Source organism: Bos mutus, chromosome 15 (genome assembly GCF_027580195.1).
Source record: "Bos mutus isolate GX-2022 chromosome 15, NWIPB_WYAK_1.1, whole genome shotgun sequence".
NCBI classification, from domain to species: Eukaryota; Metazoa; Chordata; class Mammalia; order Artiodactyla; family Bovidae; genus Bos; species Bos mutus.
In genome coordinates this window covers 36,319,435-36,334,296 of record NC_091631.1, presented here as the reverse complement: position 1 = coordinate 36,334,296, position 14,862 = coordinate 36,319,435, and the positions used below count along the sequence as shown (strand labels likewise).

General features: G+C 47.0%; 1 protein-coding gene across 5 annotated transcripts in view; it reads left to right on the top strand.

The window, feature by feature from the left end:
- The first annotated feature begins 228 nt into the window (after positions 1-228).
- The window catches only part of SCUBE2 (signal peptide, CUB domain and EGF like domain containing 2), a 75,274-nt gene continuing 60,640 nt past the window's right edge, over positions 229-14,862 (top strand). For 2 of the 5 annotated variants that reach the window (XM_070383899.1, XM_070383898.1), the window contains exons 1-4: positions 232-552; positions 1,697-1,819; positions 8,343-8,468; positions 13,903-14,037. In XM_070383899.1, the coding sequence (XP_070240000.1) occupies positions 435-552; positions 1,697-1,819; positions 8,343-8,468; positions 13,903-14,037 (502 nt within the window). In that variant the 5' untranslated portion in view covers positions 232-434. Of the gene's footprint in view, positions 553-1,696; positions 1,820-8,342; positions 8,469-13,902; positions 14,038-14,862 lie in introns of all 5 variants that reach the window. The other 3 variants (XM_070383901.1, XM_070383902.1, XM_070383900.1) reach the window with 3 other exon arrangements.

Sequence of the window (14,862 nt, the reverse complement as noted above, 5' to 3'; positions counted from 1 at the left end):
ACACAGGACACTTTCCGGGTGCCCCGTGTCCGAATATTTCAGCCCCAAAGTGCTGCTTGTCCTCACAAGAGGGACCGGGTCAAGTTGGAGGACACCGCGAACGGGCGGAGCGCGGTGGCGGTGCGGGAGCGGCGGGTTTGGGGCGGGGGAGCCTGCGCTGGGGACTCGGGGCCCGCCCCCGCCCCGCTGACAGCCGCCCTCCGGCCACTGCGGCCGCGCCCCCTCCGCCCGGACCGCGAGGAAGAAGGGAGGGGGCCGGGAGGGGCGGCCCGGGGAGGACCGTGTGAAAATGAGGCCGGGGCTCGGGGGCCGGGCGGGGCCAGGCCAGGGGTGTCAGAGCGCGGCGGGCAGAGCGCCCGCACACACCTCCCGGAGCCGCCGCCGCGCTCGCCGCCCGCGCTCCCCTGCCTCTGCCCGCAGCCGCCGCGCCTGCCATGGGGGTCGCGGGCCGCGGCTGCCCTAGGGCTGCCCCGGCGCTGCTGCTGCTGCTGCTGCTGCTGCTGACGGCGGCAGTCCCGCCCTATCGGGGCCGCGCAGAGGGGCCGCCGGAGGGTGAGTGTCTGGCCGCGGGGACGCACCTGGCACGCCGGGCGGGACGGGTGCCAGGAAGGGTCCGGGTCCCCTGGCGGGGGGTGAGGGGCGCTTGGGAAGAGCGGGAACGCGGCTCGGATGCGGGGCTCCGCGTGGCCCCTGCTTCCGTGGGGCCCCAGCCGCCAGACAGGCCGAAGCGCCGTCACCGCGCGGGTTAGAGGCCGGGGCCTGAGTGCGCGGCCGGGCCTGTCCCCGGGGCTGATGACAGTTCCCGCTCTGGTCTGCGTGGAGCGCCTGCTGGTCAGACTCGCGCGGGCGGAGCTCGGGGAGCAGGGCTTGGGAGTCTCCTCTGCGGAGACGGGGAAACTGAGGGCTCTGGCCGCAGTCCAGAGTGAGGTCGGGGCCGGGAAGTTCTCCGATGGGCTTCGGGAATGTTTCTATCCGTGGAACAGCTGCTGTTGGAGAATCGGGGAACCCCGTTCTGCACTAACTGGCCTTGCAATACTTTCAAAACGTTTGTTTTTAGTTCACATGCTAGAGGGATATCAGCCAAGCAAATACTTCTGCCCAGGCGGCTTTCCAGGTTGAGAGGGTGGGCAGCGGTGAGGGGCTGCGGATGGGGGCACCACTCCCGCTTTGCCTGGTTGGAGGGCTCAGGGTGCTGTGATCAGAGCCCAGGGCGAGCTGTCCCCCCATATCGCAAACCCTGAGAAAGCTGACAGACCCTGCTCGGTTTCTCAGATCATCTTTGCCAACTTGGTCTTTCCTTCAGTAGGCCTTTACCATCGCCTGCTCATGTGCCAGGCACTGTGCGTGGCCTCAGGGACGCAGACCCAATCTGTAATCAACTGTCTAGATGGCAAGACAGGCAGGAAAGCAGTGACAGTGTGATATGCAAGCACATCCTGGGGAGGGCATCTCACCTGCACTCTGGGCTCCTGGCACACTCCCTAGGGGAGGTGGGTCTGAGCTGTGTAGAGAGGGCATCCCAGTCACAGTGAACAGTCTGTGCCTGGAAACAGGGTCCTGGAAATCATATGTCAATCCCGGGACTTCCAAGATGGTGAGATGTGAGGTAGGGTGGGCTGGTGGGAGATGATGCCAGAGAGGGACCAGGCCAGGTCATCTAGGGAGACACCCTAGGAGCTGCTGTACTCTTTTGCAGATGTGGACGAGTGTGCCCAGGGGCTAGATGACTGCCATATCAATGCCCTGTGTGAGAACACACCCACCTCCTACAAGTGCTCCTGCAGGCCTGGCTACCAAGGGGAGGGCAGGCAGTGTGAGGGTAAGTGACCTGGTAACCAGTAGTGTGTGGGCCACCAGGGGAAGCCCTCCACCTCCTCAGCACTTGTAGTGGCCACTCGTGTTGGTAGAAATGCTTCTACTCCCACGCTCCCACCCCAACCCTGGGTCACATCACCCATTCTCTGAAATGTATTTCAGATCCTTAAAAAACTGGGAACATCAGGTTTTCCCCAGAGCTGATCATAGCTTCATCTGCCTCTGGCTCTGAAATGCCCTTTTGTCTATCTTCTGCAAAGGAAAAGTGGTGCTTTAGTAGTGTCTTTCGGTCCCACTCAGTTTGGGGGCAGAAAGTGAACAGCTGTGTTGATCAGACAGCCATGCCTGCCAGAGCAGGGCTGATCCTTCACCTCCCTGGGGCAGCGTGTATTCTCACTCTGGAGTCTGAGTGCCAGAGTTCCGCCCTCCCCTGCAGCTGTAGTGACTCCATCTTGTCCATGACTTCGGGCGGTTTGGCGTTGTGACCTGCCAGCTGCACCAGGAGGCTGCCTCATTTGGAGCTGCAGGTTTGCCCCAGCCCTGGAAAAGTGTATGTGGAGGGATGTTTTAAGCCCTTAGAGCTCCAGATTTGGGAGCCTGAAGGCTGGACTCCACTATATTGTGTTCTGGGCCACTGGGGATTAGCTCGTGTCAGGAATTCTGAAGTTGGGAACTGGCCATAGAGTGGACTCTTGTAGGAGCAGGCTGCTCCAGGGAATGGAAGTTGTAGCATGTTGGAGCTGGCAGGGCTCTTCTGGGAGCTCTGAGCCAATCCTGTCTCTCATGTTACTGATGAGGGCATGGGGCTCAAGGGAATTGGGAAAGGGATTGTGGGCATGCTCACACAATTAGCCTGCAGGTGAAAGAATGTTAGATAAAACTCCAGCTCTGTTGCTGGCCTCATATCTCTCCTGTTCACTCAGCTCCTGGTGTCCCTCTTTGGTTGAGTGTGAAGTCCTATTATTTACAATCTCCTCTGTGCATGAGGAACAAAACTCTCAGTTCTCGCATCAGAGAAGATGTGCTCCTGGTCAGGTTCATAGCAAGTGGGGTTGGTGGACCATCCAACCTTCTGTTTCTTCAAGCTCATCTTTTCCTGGAGATAGACGGCCATCTCTCTCTATCTGCCCTACATCATGGGAGGCCAAAAGACTACCTCTGTCTGAAACATTTCTTTGTCAATTCCTCCATACCACATCCTCACTGTATTAAATATTCTATGTATAGTACTGGAATTCACATATGTTCATATCCTGCTTGGGGATAAAAATGTTCACTTTTTCACTGTGACTTCCAATCACTGTATGCTTTCTGGGGGTAGAAACCATGCCATGGTTTCTTTTGAATAAAGTACATATTTAGTAAATGATATTGAATGACAAGTGGCAAGAGTTTGGTGATTCTTAGCTGTTGAGTTTTGCTTATCACAATTGAAATTGAATTACTAACAGTTTAGAGTTAAAAGTTTGCTATTTAGTTTAAAAGAATTAAAGATCGGCATTGCTGCTCTTATACCTTTAAATTGGTTTTCAAAATAATTTGTGATTATTTTTATAAAAATCAATACAAAACAATACAAAAATGTGTGAAATAGAAAAGTAAAGGTCCTCCTCTTCCTCTCTCTACAGTGCTCGTTGTTAACAGGGGGCATGTATTCTTTGTGCTGTCATTTTCAACCCAAACCCTAGGAGGATCTGATCTTTTGAATACTTGTAGTATTTATAAACCCAGCAAGTAAGGCTCTCCCTGTTTAGTTTGGATTTCTTGGCATGGGGATCCATAAGTGGAAACTTTCTTCCAAGAAGGGAAAGGAAAGAAAATGAGGATTGCAAAGACTCAAAGATACAGATATTCAAAGATGTAACTCCTTCATGTGTACTTTCTAGCTTATTAGTTTTTAAGCCTCTTGGGTCCCATCTGTGTATTTGTGATAATCACAACACAACAACATTTGTGATAATCACAACACAACAACATTTGTGATCATCACAACACAACCACATTTGTGCTGTGATTATCACCAGAGTCACTTGGCCCTATTTAAGTTCAAGGATGGGGTTTAAAAATAAAATAAAATTAAAAATCAAAAAAAAAAAAAAAAGTTCAAGGATGGGAACGGGTTTGCTCAGAGCGAACAAAATTTTCTCCTCCACAAATTTCTTCTGCCAAAACGTTAGAAAAATGAAAGAATGGGACCTGAGTATTTTTAAAATAATGTGCTTCAGAAGTGACTTTAGGTGAAAGATGTTATGTTCTTCATGATCTTTGCTTATATCCCAGACTTTAGAGAGGGATGTTTCAGTGGTCAGTACTCATTATATGGTCCTTATTTCTCAGTTTAAGGAACTGAATCATCTAGGGATGAATCTAGACTTGGCCTTTGTAATTTTTTTTTTTTAACTTTTTATTTTGAACTAATTTTAGACTTCAGAAAATTTGCAAAAATAGTGCAGAATTATTTACATATGTCTACTACTTATTTTACCCTAGTGTTAGCAACTTACATAACTGCAGGAGCGTATTAAAACCAGGAAATTAACATTGGCACAATATTGTTAACCATATAGACTAACTCAAATGTCACCAGTTTTTTCCTAATGTTCTATTTTTTCCCTTCCAGAATCCGGCTCAAAGTCCCACAGTACACTTAACTGTTGTCTCCTCCTCCCCCTGTGTGACAGCTCCTCAGTCTTTCCTGGTCTTTCTTGACAATGACACGTAGATGAGTACTGTTCAGTTCTTTTGTTGGTGTTATGTTTCCACATGATAAAAAGTGAGATGGTAGGGACAGACACAATAAGAGAATGTCCTGTGTTTTCTTGTTCTGCATTTGTGATAATACAAAAGTGAAACTTTTGGCAAAGGCTGCTACAGAAGTATTTTCGTGTGCTTTTCAGTGCATCACAGCTGGGGCACACGATGCCACCATGTCCCATTACAGGTGATGTTAATCTTGATCACCTGGTCAAAATGATATATTCTGTGTTTCTCCACTTCAGAGTTTCTTTTTTCCCCCCGTTTCAACAGAGCTATATCTTGAGGCAGATACTTCTGGCCCATGCTGATATCCTGTTTGTTCTCACATTTCTGTCCGCTGATTTCAGCGCCTCACCGTGGATCTTGCCGGCATCAGTTGTCACTGTGAAGTGTGCCTCTTGGTGGTTTTGTATTTCTCTTGTTCCTTGCACGTCTATTAATAGGGTTTCTCTAAGGAAGCTCTGTCCTCATTTCTCATTTATTTAAGCATTGATTTATGTGTTTATGTATGTTATGCCAGTATGGACTCACAGGTATTTATTTAATTATATAGTTGTTTATTTTTGGCTCAAGTTGTTCCAACTGTAGCCATCAGGAGCTCCTTCACATGTCTCCTGTGTCCTGTTGACATGCCCCCATCCTTTTTTGAGAAACTCCTAATTTTCTGATACCACAGAATGCTCCAGCTTCAACCTATATTTTAGCCTCCCTAACCCTAGAATCTGGAGAAGGCAATGGCACCCCACTGCAGTACTCTTGCCTGGAAAATCCCATGGACGGAGGAGCCTGGTAGGCTGCAGTCCATGGGGTCGCTAAGAGTCGGGCACGACTCTTTCATTTTTCACTTTCACGCATTGGAGAAGGAAATGGCAACCCACTCCAGTATTCTTGCCTGGAGAATCCCAGGGACGGAGGAGCCTAGTGGGCTGCCGTCTACGGGGTCGCACAGAGTCGGACACGGCTGAAGCGACTTAGCAGCAGCAGCAGCAGCAACCCTGGAATCAACCACTTCTTCAAGGAGCCCTGGCTTTCCTTTTATTGGGAAATGGTGTATGGAAACCAAGATCTGGATGCTTGATATTTTCATTGTTACTGGGATGTCATTCCTCCTAGGCCCTCTCAGTGGACAGAGCTAGGAAATATATGTATGTATACTAACCCACACATACACACTTAGCTATTTTTATTCCTTTTATCTATGCATTTCTCTATATATTAAAAACAGTGAGTTACACGGATATTTCAGATTCCAAAGCAGTATCACAGGATTATTCTAACCTCCCTCTTGGCTTATTTGTAACTTCTTTCTCTAACAGTGAGAAGCCTGGCTCTCATTATTTGCAATATATGTATGTTTGTTCAGTCCCAGTATACATATAAAGTATATACAGAATTGCTACTCCATAATCCTGTGGGTAAAACAGATAGAATAATTCGGGTATGGTATTTATATACAACTGTCTTTGTTTTCAGCCTTACAATATCCAGTCAACTTATTACTTTTTGAATTTACTGAGGCTAGTACTTTCCTTCCCCATCCCCTCCAGTGTGGTCGTGTTACTCGTTTATGGTACATTTGGATTCATTTGTTTCTCTCTGTATTCCATTTTTTATCTCCCCTCAGTCCCCACTTCTGCTGCCTGCTTGATGTGTGTGTATGTAAAACATCACCATGGTTCTGAGTCAAAGCTGTACAAAAACCAGAGAAGTGTTACTCCCTTGTCTCGTTCCTATGCTGCTTACATTCCTCATTTCCACGCCTTTTCCCACAAGCACGGGTCACCAATCTCTGTGCTTTCTGGTTTCTCCTTCCTATGTTTCTTTTGTACAAATAAGCAGCTGAATATGTATTTTCTTTTTAACTACTTCACTGAGTTATAATTTACGCAGCATAAAATTCACCAATTCTAAGTAATGTACAAATCAGTGATTTCGAGTAAATTAGTTGAGGTGTACAATTACCATGTAATACAGTCTTCAAGTCTTCAAGGTGTCAAACCCATGTCCTCTGCATTGACAGGCAGATTCTTATCCACAACACCAGCAGAGAAGTCCCTGTCTTTTTTATTGTAACTGTCTAGGGAGTGTGGAATGGTATCTCGTGATTGTAATTTGAATTTCTCAAATAACTAACGATGTACCTTTTTTATATGCTTATTGTGTTGGAGTGCAGTGTTAGTCACTTAGTCGTGTCCGGCTCTTTGTGACCCCGTGGATTGTAGCCCACCAGACTCCTCTGTCCATGGAATTCTCTAAGCAAGAATACTGGAGTGGGTTGCTGTTTCCTTCTCCAGTGGATCTTCCCAACCCAGGGATCAAAGCTAGGTCTTCTGCATTACAGATTCTTTACCATCTGAGCCAGCGTATTGTCTTTGGTAAAAATGTCTATTCAGATCTCTTGCCCATTCTAAAATTGAGTTGTTTGTCTTATTGAATTATAAGAGTCTTTTATGAGGTATGTGATTGGCAAATATTTTCTATCAATTTGTGCTTCTCTTTACTTTCTTAATGATGTCTTTTGAAATGTAAAAGTTTTAAATTTCCGCAAAGTCCAATTTATTAATTTTTTAATGTATGGATTTTGTGTTTTGGGATATATTTAATGTTGTATCTAAAAAAATCTTTACCTAACCCAAGGTCTCAAAGATTTTCTCATAAAACCTTTATATTTTTTTCTCTTAAAAGTTTTCTAGTTTTAGCTCTTACATTTAGGTCTCTGATGCATTTTGTGAGTTTTGTGTATGATATGAAATAAGGGCCTAAGTGAGTCTTTTTTGCATATGGATATCCAGTTGTCTCAGCACCATTTGTTAAAAAGACTATCATTTCTCCCAATAAATTGCCTTAGCATTTTTGCCTAAAATCAAGTGACCATAAATACAAGGTTTATTTCTGGACTCTTGATTCTGTAACAGTGATCTGTTTGCTTGCCTCTATGCCAGTACCACACACTGTCTTGATAACTGTAGCTTTATAGTAAGTGAAAATCCTCCAAATATGTTTTCCTTTTTCAAAATTGTTTTAACTCTTGAGTCTTTTGCATTTCCATGTAAATTTTAAAATAAGCTTGTCTAATTCTGAGAAAAAAAAAGCATGTTGGAATTTTATGTGTATTTATATCTCCTTATTTTTTACATGAAGATAACATATGACAAATAATCTTATGCATTTTTTTTTTTACTTATTAGTATATTCTAAAAATCACTCCAAATCAGTTTGTAGAAATCTTTTCCATTGTTTCTTTTTAACAGCTGCACAGTATTCCACCAAGTAAACGCACCTTAATTCTTCAACTACTTGTTATGGACATTTAGGTTTTTTCCAGTATTTTGTAATTACAAATTCTGCAGTGAATAACCTTATGTATATTAATTTTACTGTTGTTGGAGATTCCTAGAAGTGGGATGGCTGGTTAAAAGGTAAATATATATTTCTCTACACTAAAGAAATCATTCTTCGGAAGGAATGATGCTCAAGCTGAAACTCCAGTACTTTGGCCACCTCATGAGAAGAGCTGACTCATTGGAAAAGACTCTGATGCTGGGAGGGATTGGGGGCAGGAGGAGAAGGGGAGGACAGAGGGTGAGATGGCTGGATGGCATCACCGACTCGATGGACGTGAGTCTGAGTGAACTCTGGGAGTTGGTGATGGACAGGGAGGCCTGGCGTGCTGCGATTCATGGGGTTGCAAAGAGTCGGACACGACTGAGCAACTGAACTGAACTGAAAGAAATAGTGCCTGTGTGGCTTACTTCTGTTTTACTCCTCAGATATTGATGAATGTGAAAATGAACTCAATGGAGGCTGTGTCCATGACTGTTTGAATATTCCTGGCAATTATCGCTGTACTTGTTTCGATGGCTTCACGCTGGCTCATGATGGTCATAATTGTCTCGGTAAGAAAAACAAATAGAAATGGTAATTATCATTTACCTCCTCTCTAGCACCCCACCCCTTTCTTTTCTTTGACAAAAACATGTTCATTAAAAGAAAACTGGGATGATAAACTTTTGTTTTCTGGCTCCCCAGAAATCATACTTCCTAATAGAAAACCAGGGAAAGTATTTTAGTTTTTATGTGGTCATTCATAATATAAACCCTCCATTGTCCAAGGAGGTGGGTGGGTATTGTCATTAGTACTTACTGACTTTCTGGCATTGACTTGTTACTTATAAGATCTTTAGTCTTGTGTTAAAAGGGTCTTGACTTAAAGCTATTTCTTTAATCCTGTAAATACCTCTATTCCAGAATCATGTAAAACTATTTGTCATAAATATTCCACATGTGTGCTTGGAGCTCAGCCAGATAGACCCCTCTCTTTTTTCTTAAAAGAGAGAGAAATTCAAACAGAAACCTTCCATTAACATCCTCCTAGTATCCCACAAACCAAAAACATCTGTTAGAGTTTCAGTCTCTGAGTTAGGAACTGCAAAGAGCATTGTTTACATTGGTTCCTTATGCTAGGAATAAAACAGAATTTAAAAATAGCAAGCAGTTGGATAGGGCTGAATGTTGGATGGTCTTAGAAGACGTGGCACACCTGGAAGGCAAGTGTTTATGGTCTGTTTGCACTTGAAGGCTGATGTTAGCAGTGGTACAGAAGGACATCATGGGACTCAGAGGACATCAGATGCCTTTGGCATCAATCCTTCATGTGGTTGACCCACTGATGTCCATTTGGCTAACCAAGAGAAGTTTGAGCCAGGCCCCACCTCTGCGGGAACAGCTAATTCAGATGCTCCCTTGCTGTGCAGTGGAAATGGCCACTTGATCAAATGCTTTGAGATGAGCATGGTGGTGGTGGTGATTTAGTCACCACGTCCAACTCTTGTGATCCCATGATCCTGTGGACTGTACCCTGCCAGGCTCCTCTGTCCATGGAATTTTCCAGGCAAGAATGCTGGAGTGGGTTTCCATTCCCTTCTCTAGGGCATCTTCCCAACCCAGGGATCAAACCTGCGTCTGTCTCCAGCATTCCAGGCAGTCTACTGTATTGCAGGCAGATTCTTTACCGACCGAGCCACTGGGGAAGCCATAAAAGTCACTGAGTGAGTATAGGCCGAACTTGTGTTTTGAGTGTTGGGGGAAGGAGAGTATTTGGGACTTAGGCCTGGTATGACCTTTGTCATGTCACCTGGAGCCCCATCCTGATGTCGACTCTGTCCCTTCCTGTCTGTGTGTGCTATGAGAGGTCCAGCACTGGTTAGACCACTTGGCCTTCCAAGCCTGCAGCTCTCAGGGAGAAGAGATTGAGGGCTGGGAGTCACTAACCCCTCTGCAACTTTCTAGGTCATCAGCACCACAAAAAGACACATTAGAGACACAATCCTGAGAGAAGCAATAAATTGAGATTAATTAAAAATTTAAAAAAGAAAAAAATTATGTTTAGTGTGTAATTTACAGTATGTTTTAAAAAAAAAAACATTTTCTGGGGAAAATCACTTATTTCCCTTTGATTAGCCAATGGCATGTTGAGGATCTGTAGTTGATGGAAGACCCATTGATCACAGTTGTGCTCAAACTCACAGCCTGGGGAAAGTGTGAACTTCTGAAGAACAACACGCAGAACCTTCCAAGAGTTAAGGACTAAGGACCTTGGGTGGGGTCATTTGGAGTAAAGGCCTGCTCAGAAATCCCGAGGCCCCAAGTTCTTCCTTGCCTGGCTGCTAACTCAGATATTTCAGCAGACTGTTTCCATTTCCCCCTCTCTGGGCTCTCTTTCTGGGTTTGGTAGCAAGAGTCTGCCTTGCAGAAAGGCCCTGAGCATCCACTGAGTACCTCTGAAGGGACTCAGGATTCTATGAAAAGGAAGGCGAGAGAAAATACAGTGATACGTGAAGATCAGGACCAGCACACAGAGAAACCTCTCTGCCGTTTGGACTCAAAAGAGCAGAAGCATTTTGTGACAGGGAAGGAGCTCAGTATCAAAATTTAGGAGTGGCAGTTTCCTGTGTTCTCTTGGATGGCCCCTACCTCTCCTCGGCCCCTAACCCTACACCAGCTGCCGATATATGAGCCAGGATATGCAGAGGACAAACACCACTGAGTTCTGGCTCTCTACCCAGATTGCTCCAGAATCTTGGGTGCCTGTAAGCCTGAAAAACAAAATGTAGCTCTTCCAGACAGCTCACCCCACCTGAATTCCATTTCTGTTTATGGAATAGCTACTAGGTCTTGTAGCCTATTAGCATCGCTTGAAAAGTTTAAAATGACACCAGGTCTCATCCAAGGCTAGTTAGACCAGTGTGGTCCAGATATCAGCATTCTAACCTGCGGCCAGGTTGTGAAACACTGTTTTATGCTCTGAAGAAACTCACCAGCTTAGTGTGCACGTGAACTTTTGTATTAATTCATTCCCTGATAGCTCAATTGGTAAAGAATCCATCTGCAATGCGGGAGACCTGGGTTTGATTCCTGGGTTGGGAAGATCCCTTGGAGAAGGGAAAGGCTACCTACTCCAGTGTTCTTGGGCTTCCCTTGTGGCTCAGCTGATGAAGAATCCACCTGCAATGCGGGAGACGTGGGTTTGACTCCTGGGTTGGGAAGATCCCCTGGAGAAGGGAAAGGCTACCTACTCCAGTATTCTGGCCTGGAGAATTCCATGGACTGTATAGTTCATGGGGTTGCATAGAGTTGGACACGACTGAGTGACTTTCACTTTAATCCGAGCGCATCACCCAACTTGATACATTTCTGATTGCTTTGGAGAAAAGGAATAGTGGGTGAAGCATGGGGTAGGGTGGGGCAACTCAGAGCCAGGCCAGGTGTTGGTGCCCAGAGAGGCAGATCGCTCCTGCTCACCCCAGTCCTCTCTGCAGGAACAGCCAGGCCAGGTGTGTCCCAGCGTCTCTCACCCTCTGGAATGTGCTCCCTTCACCCTTTGGCACGGAGAAGGGCGAGTTTGTTAGGCTTCAGGGGATGGCTGGAGTCCCATCAGTTTAGAAAGGCATCTGCTGGGTAGTGTGGGAGGACGGATGACTGTAAGATCTGAAGCTTGAAACCAGATAACAGGTATTTAAATGGGAATGTTCTTGTTACAGATGCCCCCAGGAGCTAAGATAGGCACATGGGAAATCAGGGCTGGAGAAAATAAATTGGTTTTTATGTTAGCCTTCTCCTCGAGCCTCTATCAGATCTGAGATTTTTCTGGAAGTTTCCTCTTCTTTAGCTTTGATAATGCTATGCTCTTCTTCTTGTTTGTTCATGCATTGAAGAGTTAATATGTGCCTGCAGGTTACAGGGCTATGCTAAATATATATTTTTTAAAACATCTGTCTTCAAGGAGTTTGCAATCTAGTGGCTATGGATAAATAAGCAATTCTGAGGAGTCAAAAGGTACAAATTAAAAAAAAAAGATTTTGAGAATGCATAGCGGTAAGTGTATTGATGGAGCCATGTACAGGAGTGTGTGTGACTCAGTGGAAGAAAGGTCCTCTAACCTTGCCCTAGGGGCACAGCACTGGGGCAAGGCTCCCTCCCTCCATGCTGATGGCTTCTTTATTGGGGCTCCTGCTCTCTCATCCTGCTACCCTCAGTGTTCTCCAAATTCTTCCTCTGGCTGTCTCCTCTCTCTCCTCTCCTCTCCCTTCCTACACTCCTGTGTTTGACTTGCTCAGCTGCCTCCAGCATATTATCAGGACACCACGAGTAAGTGGTTTTCAGAGCTGTCTTCACACCGGGCTCAGGGTTCCCACAGCCTACTGGATCGAGCCCTGGATGTCAGCATCTCGCATGTATCACCTCCCTGCCCTGCTGGGACCAACCAGTCTCCACCCCCAGTTCCTCCCCATGTTTCTCAGCCACCTCACCCTATGTCCACATGACACCCTTGTCCACAGTTCTCTTTTATTTCTTCCATCCTAGGCACCCCCTCTGTGGTCCCCTTCTCCTCCTGCCCTCAATCTTTCCCACCATCAGGGTCTTTTCCTGTGAGTTGACTCTTCACATCAGGCAGCTTAAGTATTGGAGCTTCAGCATCAGTCCTTCCAATGAATATTCAGGGTTGATTTCCTTTAGGTCACCAACTCAATGGGCATGAGTTTGAGCAAACTCCAGGAGATAGTGAAGGACAGGGAAGCCTGATATGCTGCAGTCCATGGGGTTGCAAAGAGTCGGACATGACTGAGCAACTGAACAGCAGCAGGTATCCTCACTGCCAGGCCCCAGGTCAGGTCCCTACTGGCACCAACCAGGGCTATTTCAGGCACATGTTTGAAGCTGGACTCCCAGGTTTCAATTCTTCCCTTCTCTGAGTGCTGTCTTATCCTTCCCAACATGAGGGGCTGATCGTGTCATCCCAGCTCTGGTGATTTCCAATTGCCTCTCTGATGAAGTGGGAACTTCTTTGCCTGGTATTTAAGGTCCTCTGCAGTGTGACCCCAATTTGTTTTCCCAGCTCTATCTCCTGTAACTTCCCTACCTGTACCATGCTTCAGTCAAATTGAATTACCCACAGTTATCTGGACATACTCCATGTCCCCCAGCCTTCCTGCTACACTCAGGCCCTTTCTTCTGCCTCCAGTCCCATCTCCTGATTTATCATTGAAGAAAGACTGCAAGGCTCACGCCTTCATCAGCTTTTCCAAAGAACCCATCCTGAAGCCCACAGCCAGATGTGACCTCTGTCCTCTGTGCCATTTACCTTACCTCACCATTACTCCTTCAGTGTCTCTTCCCCTTTGCTGAAGCGGATGCTCCTAGAGCCAGGGAACTGCATCTTACTCATCTGTGTTTTCGGAGAAGGCGATGGCACCCCACTCCAGTACTCTTGCCGCCCATGGATGGAGGAGCCTGGTAGGCTGCAGTCCATGGGGTCACGAAGAGTCGGACACGATTGAGCGACTTCACTTTACTTTTCACTTTCATGCATTGGAGAAGGAAATGGCAACCCACTCCAGTGTTCTTGCCTGGAGAATCCCAGGGACGGGGGAGCCTGGTGGGCTGCCGTCTATGGGGTTGCACAGGGTCGGACACGACTGAAGCGACTTAGCAGCAGCAGCAGCATCTGTGTTTTACTGTCTCCTCTAGCGCTGAGCTTTGGAGAGAGAAGGTAAATACTTACTGGACTGATTACCTTGTGTCCAGGGGGACGGCCTGTTTAAGGGAGCCACGGACCTGTGAGGGCTGGAGTTAATTACCTGCGGTCCCACTGGCTTCAATTCTGAGAGCTTCTGTGACACAAGGACCTGAAGAGGGACCTCGTCTCTGCTTAGCAGGAGCCCCTGAGCTGCTGGGCAGTGGGGTGGGGAGTAGGGTGGGGGATGGGAGGTGCTGGGGCGGGTGTGTGTGAAGCAGCCCCACACGCAGAGGCTCAGCCTTCTCCCCCCGCAGACGTGGACGAGTGCCTGGAGAACAATGGCGGCTGCCAGCACACCTGCCTCAACGTCATGGGGAGCTACGAGTGCCGCTGCCAGGAGGGCTTTTTCCTGAGTGACAATCAGCACACGTGCATTCACCGCTCAGAAGGTATCTCTGCTCGGCTGGGGGGGGCGGGGGGAGGGGCAGCGCCACACCCGAGAGTCCCCCTACCCCCAGTGGCTCTAGAGGGAAAGCATGCCATGTGTAAAGTCTGGAGGCCTGACGGGCAGGGTATTTCAGCTTCACCTTCCTCACTGGCAAAATGAGGGAGTTGGTCTGGGTGAGTTCTGAGGTCTCTTCAGACTCTCACAGTTGCTGATTCTAATCTCTAAATAGACACATGACACATTTCAAACATGACGATGTCTCAGAAGAAATGATGATCTGCCAAGTTTTTGGAAAAGGTGCTGCAAAGCACAGCCGGCTTTTTCAAAGTGCGAGCCGCTCTTCGTGGGGAGGGAGGGAGGGGCTGGAGCCTTCCCGTGGAGACTCAGTAAATGGCCCTGTTTTCAGCAAGAGCGGGCCTTCCCTGTATTTTGTATTTTTGAACTCTGACCTCTGGGATTCCAGGGGGCAGGTGGACCCCTTCCCCAGACTGGGGGGGGGTCCTCTATTTTAGGGTTTCCTTCACCCATATTGCCATTCACCATTTCTCCATAAATTTGCAGAAAACTCCTCTCCTCTGATGGCTTTCGTTCTCTCTGCTTTGTGTTTATACCTATTTTCTTTTTCTGTTAGTTCAGTGGATTGTGAGGAGGGAGAGGCATTAACTTCTTGTGGCCAACCAACCATTTTTAACTCAATGATGTGGTTTTAATCCTTCCCTGCTCTTTCTTAAGCCACAGAACCACACTTTGATGGCGGTATGTCTCCCATGGTTGCTCGTGCCTGTTTTTAAGGGAAGTGCTCCAAATACTAGACTATTAACTCCTT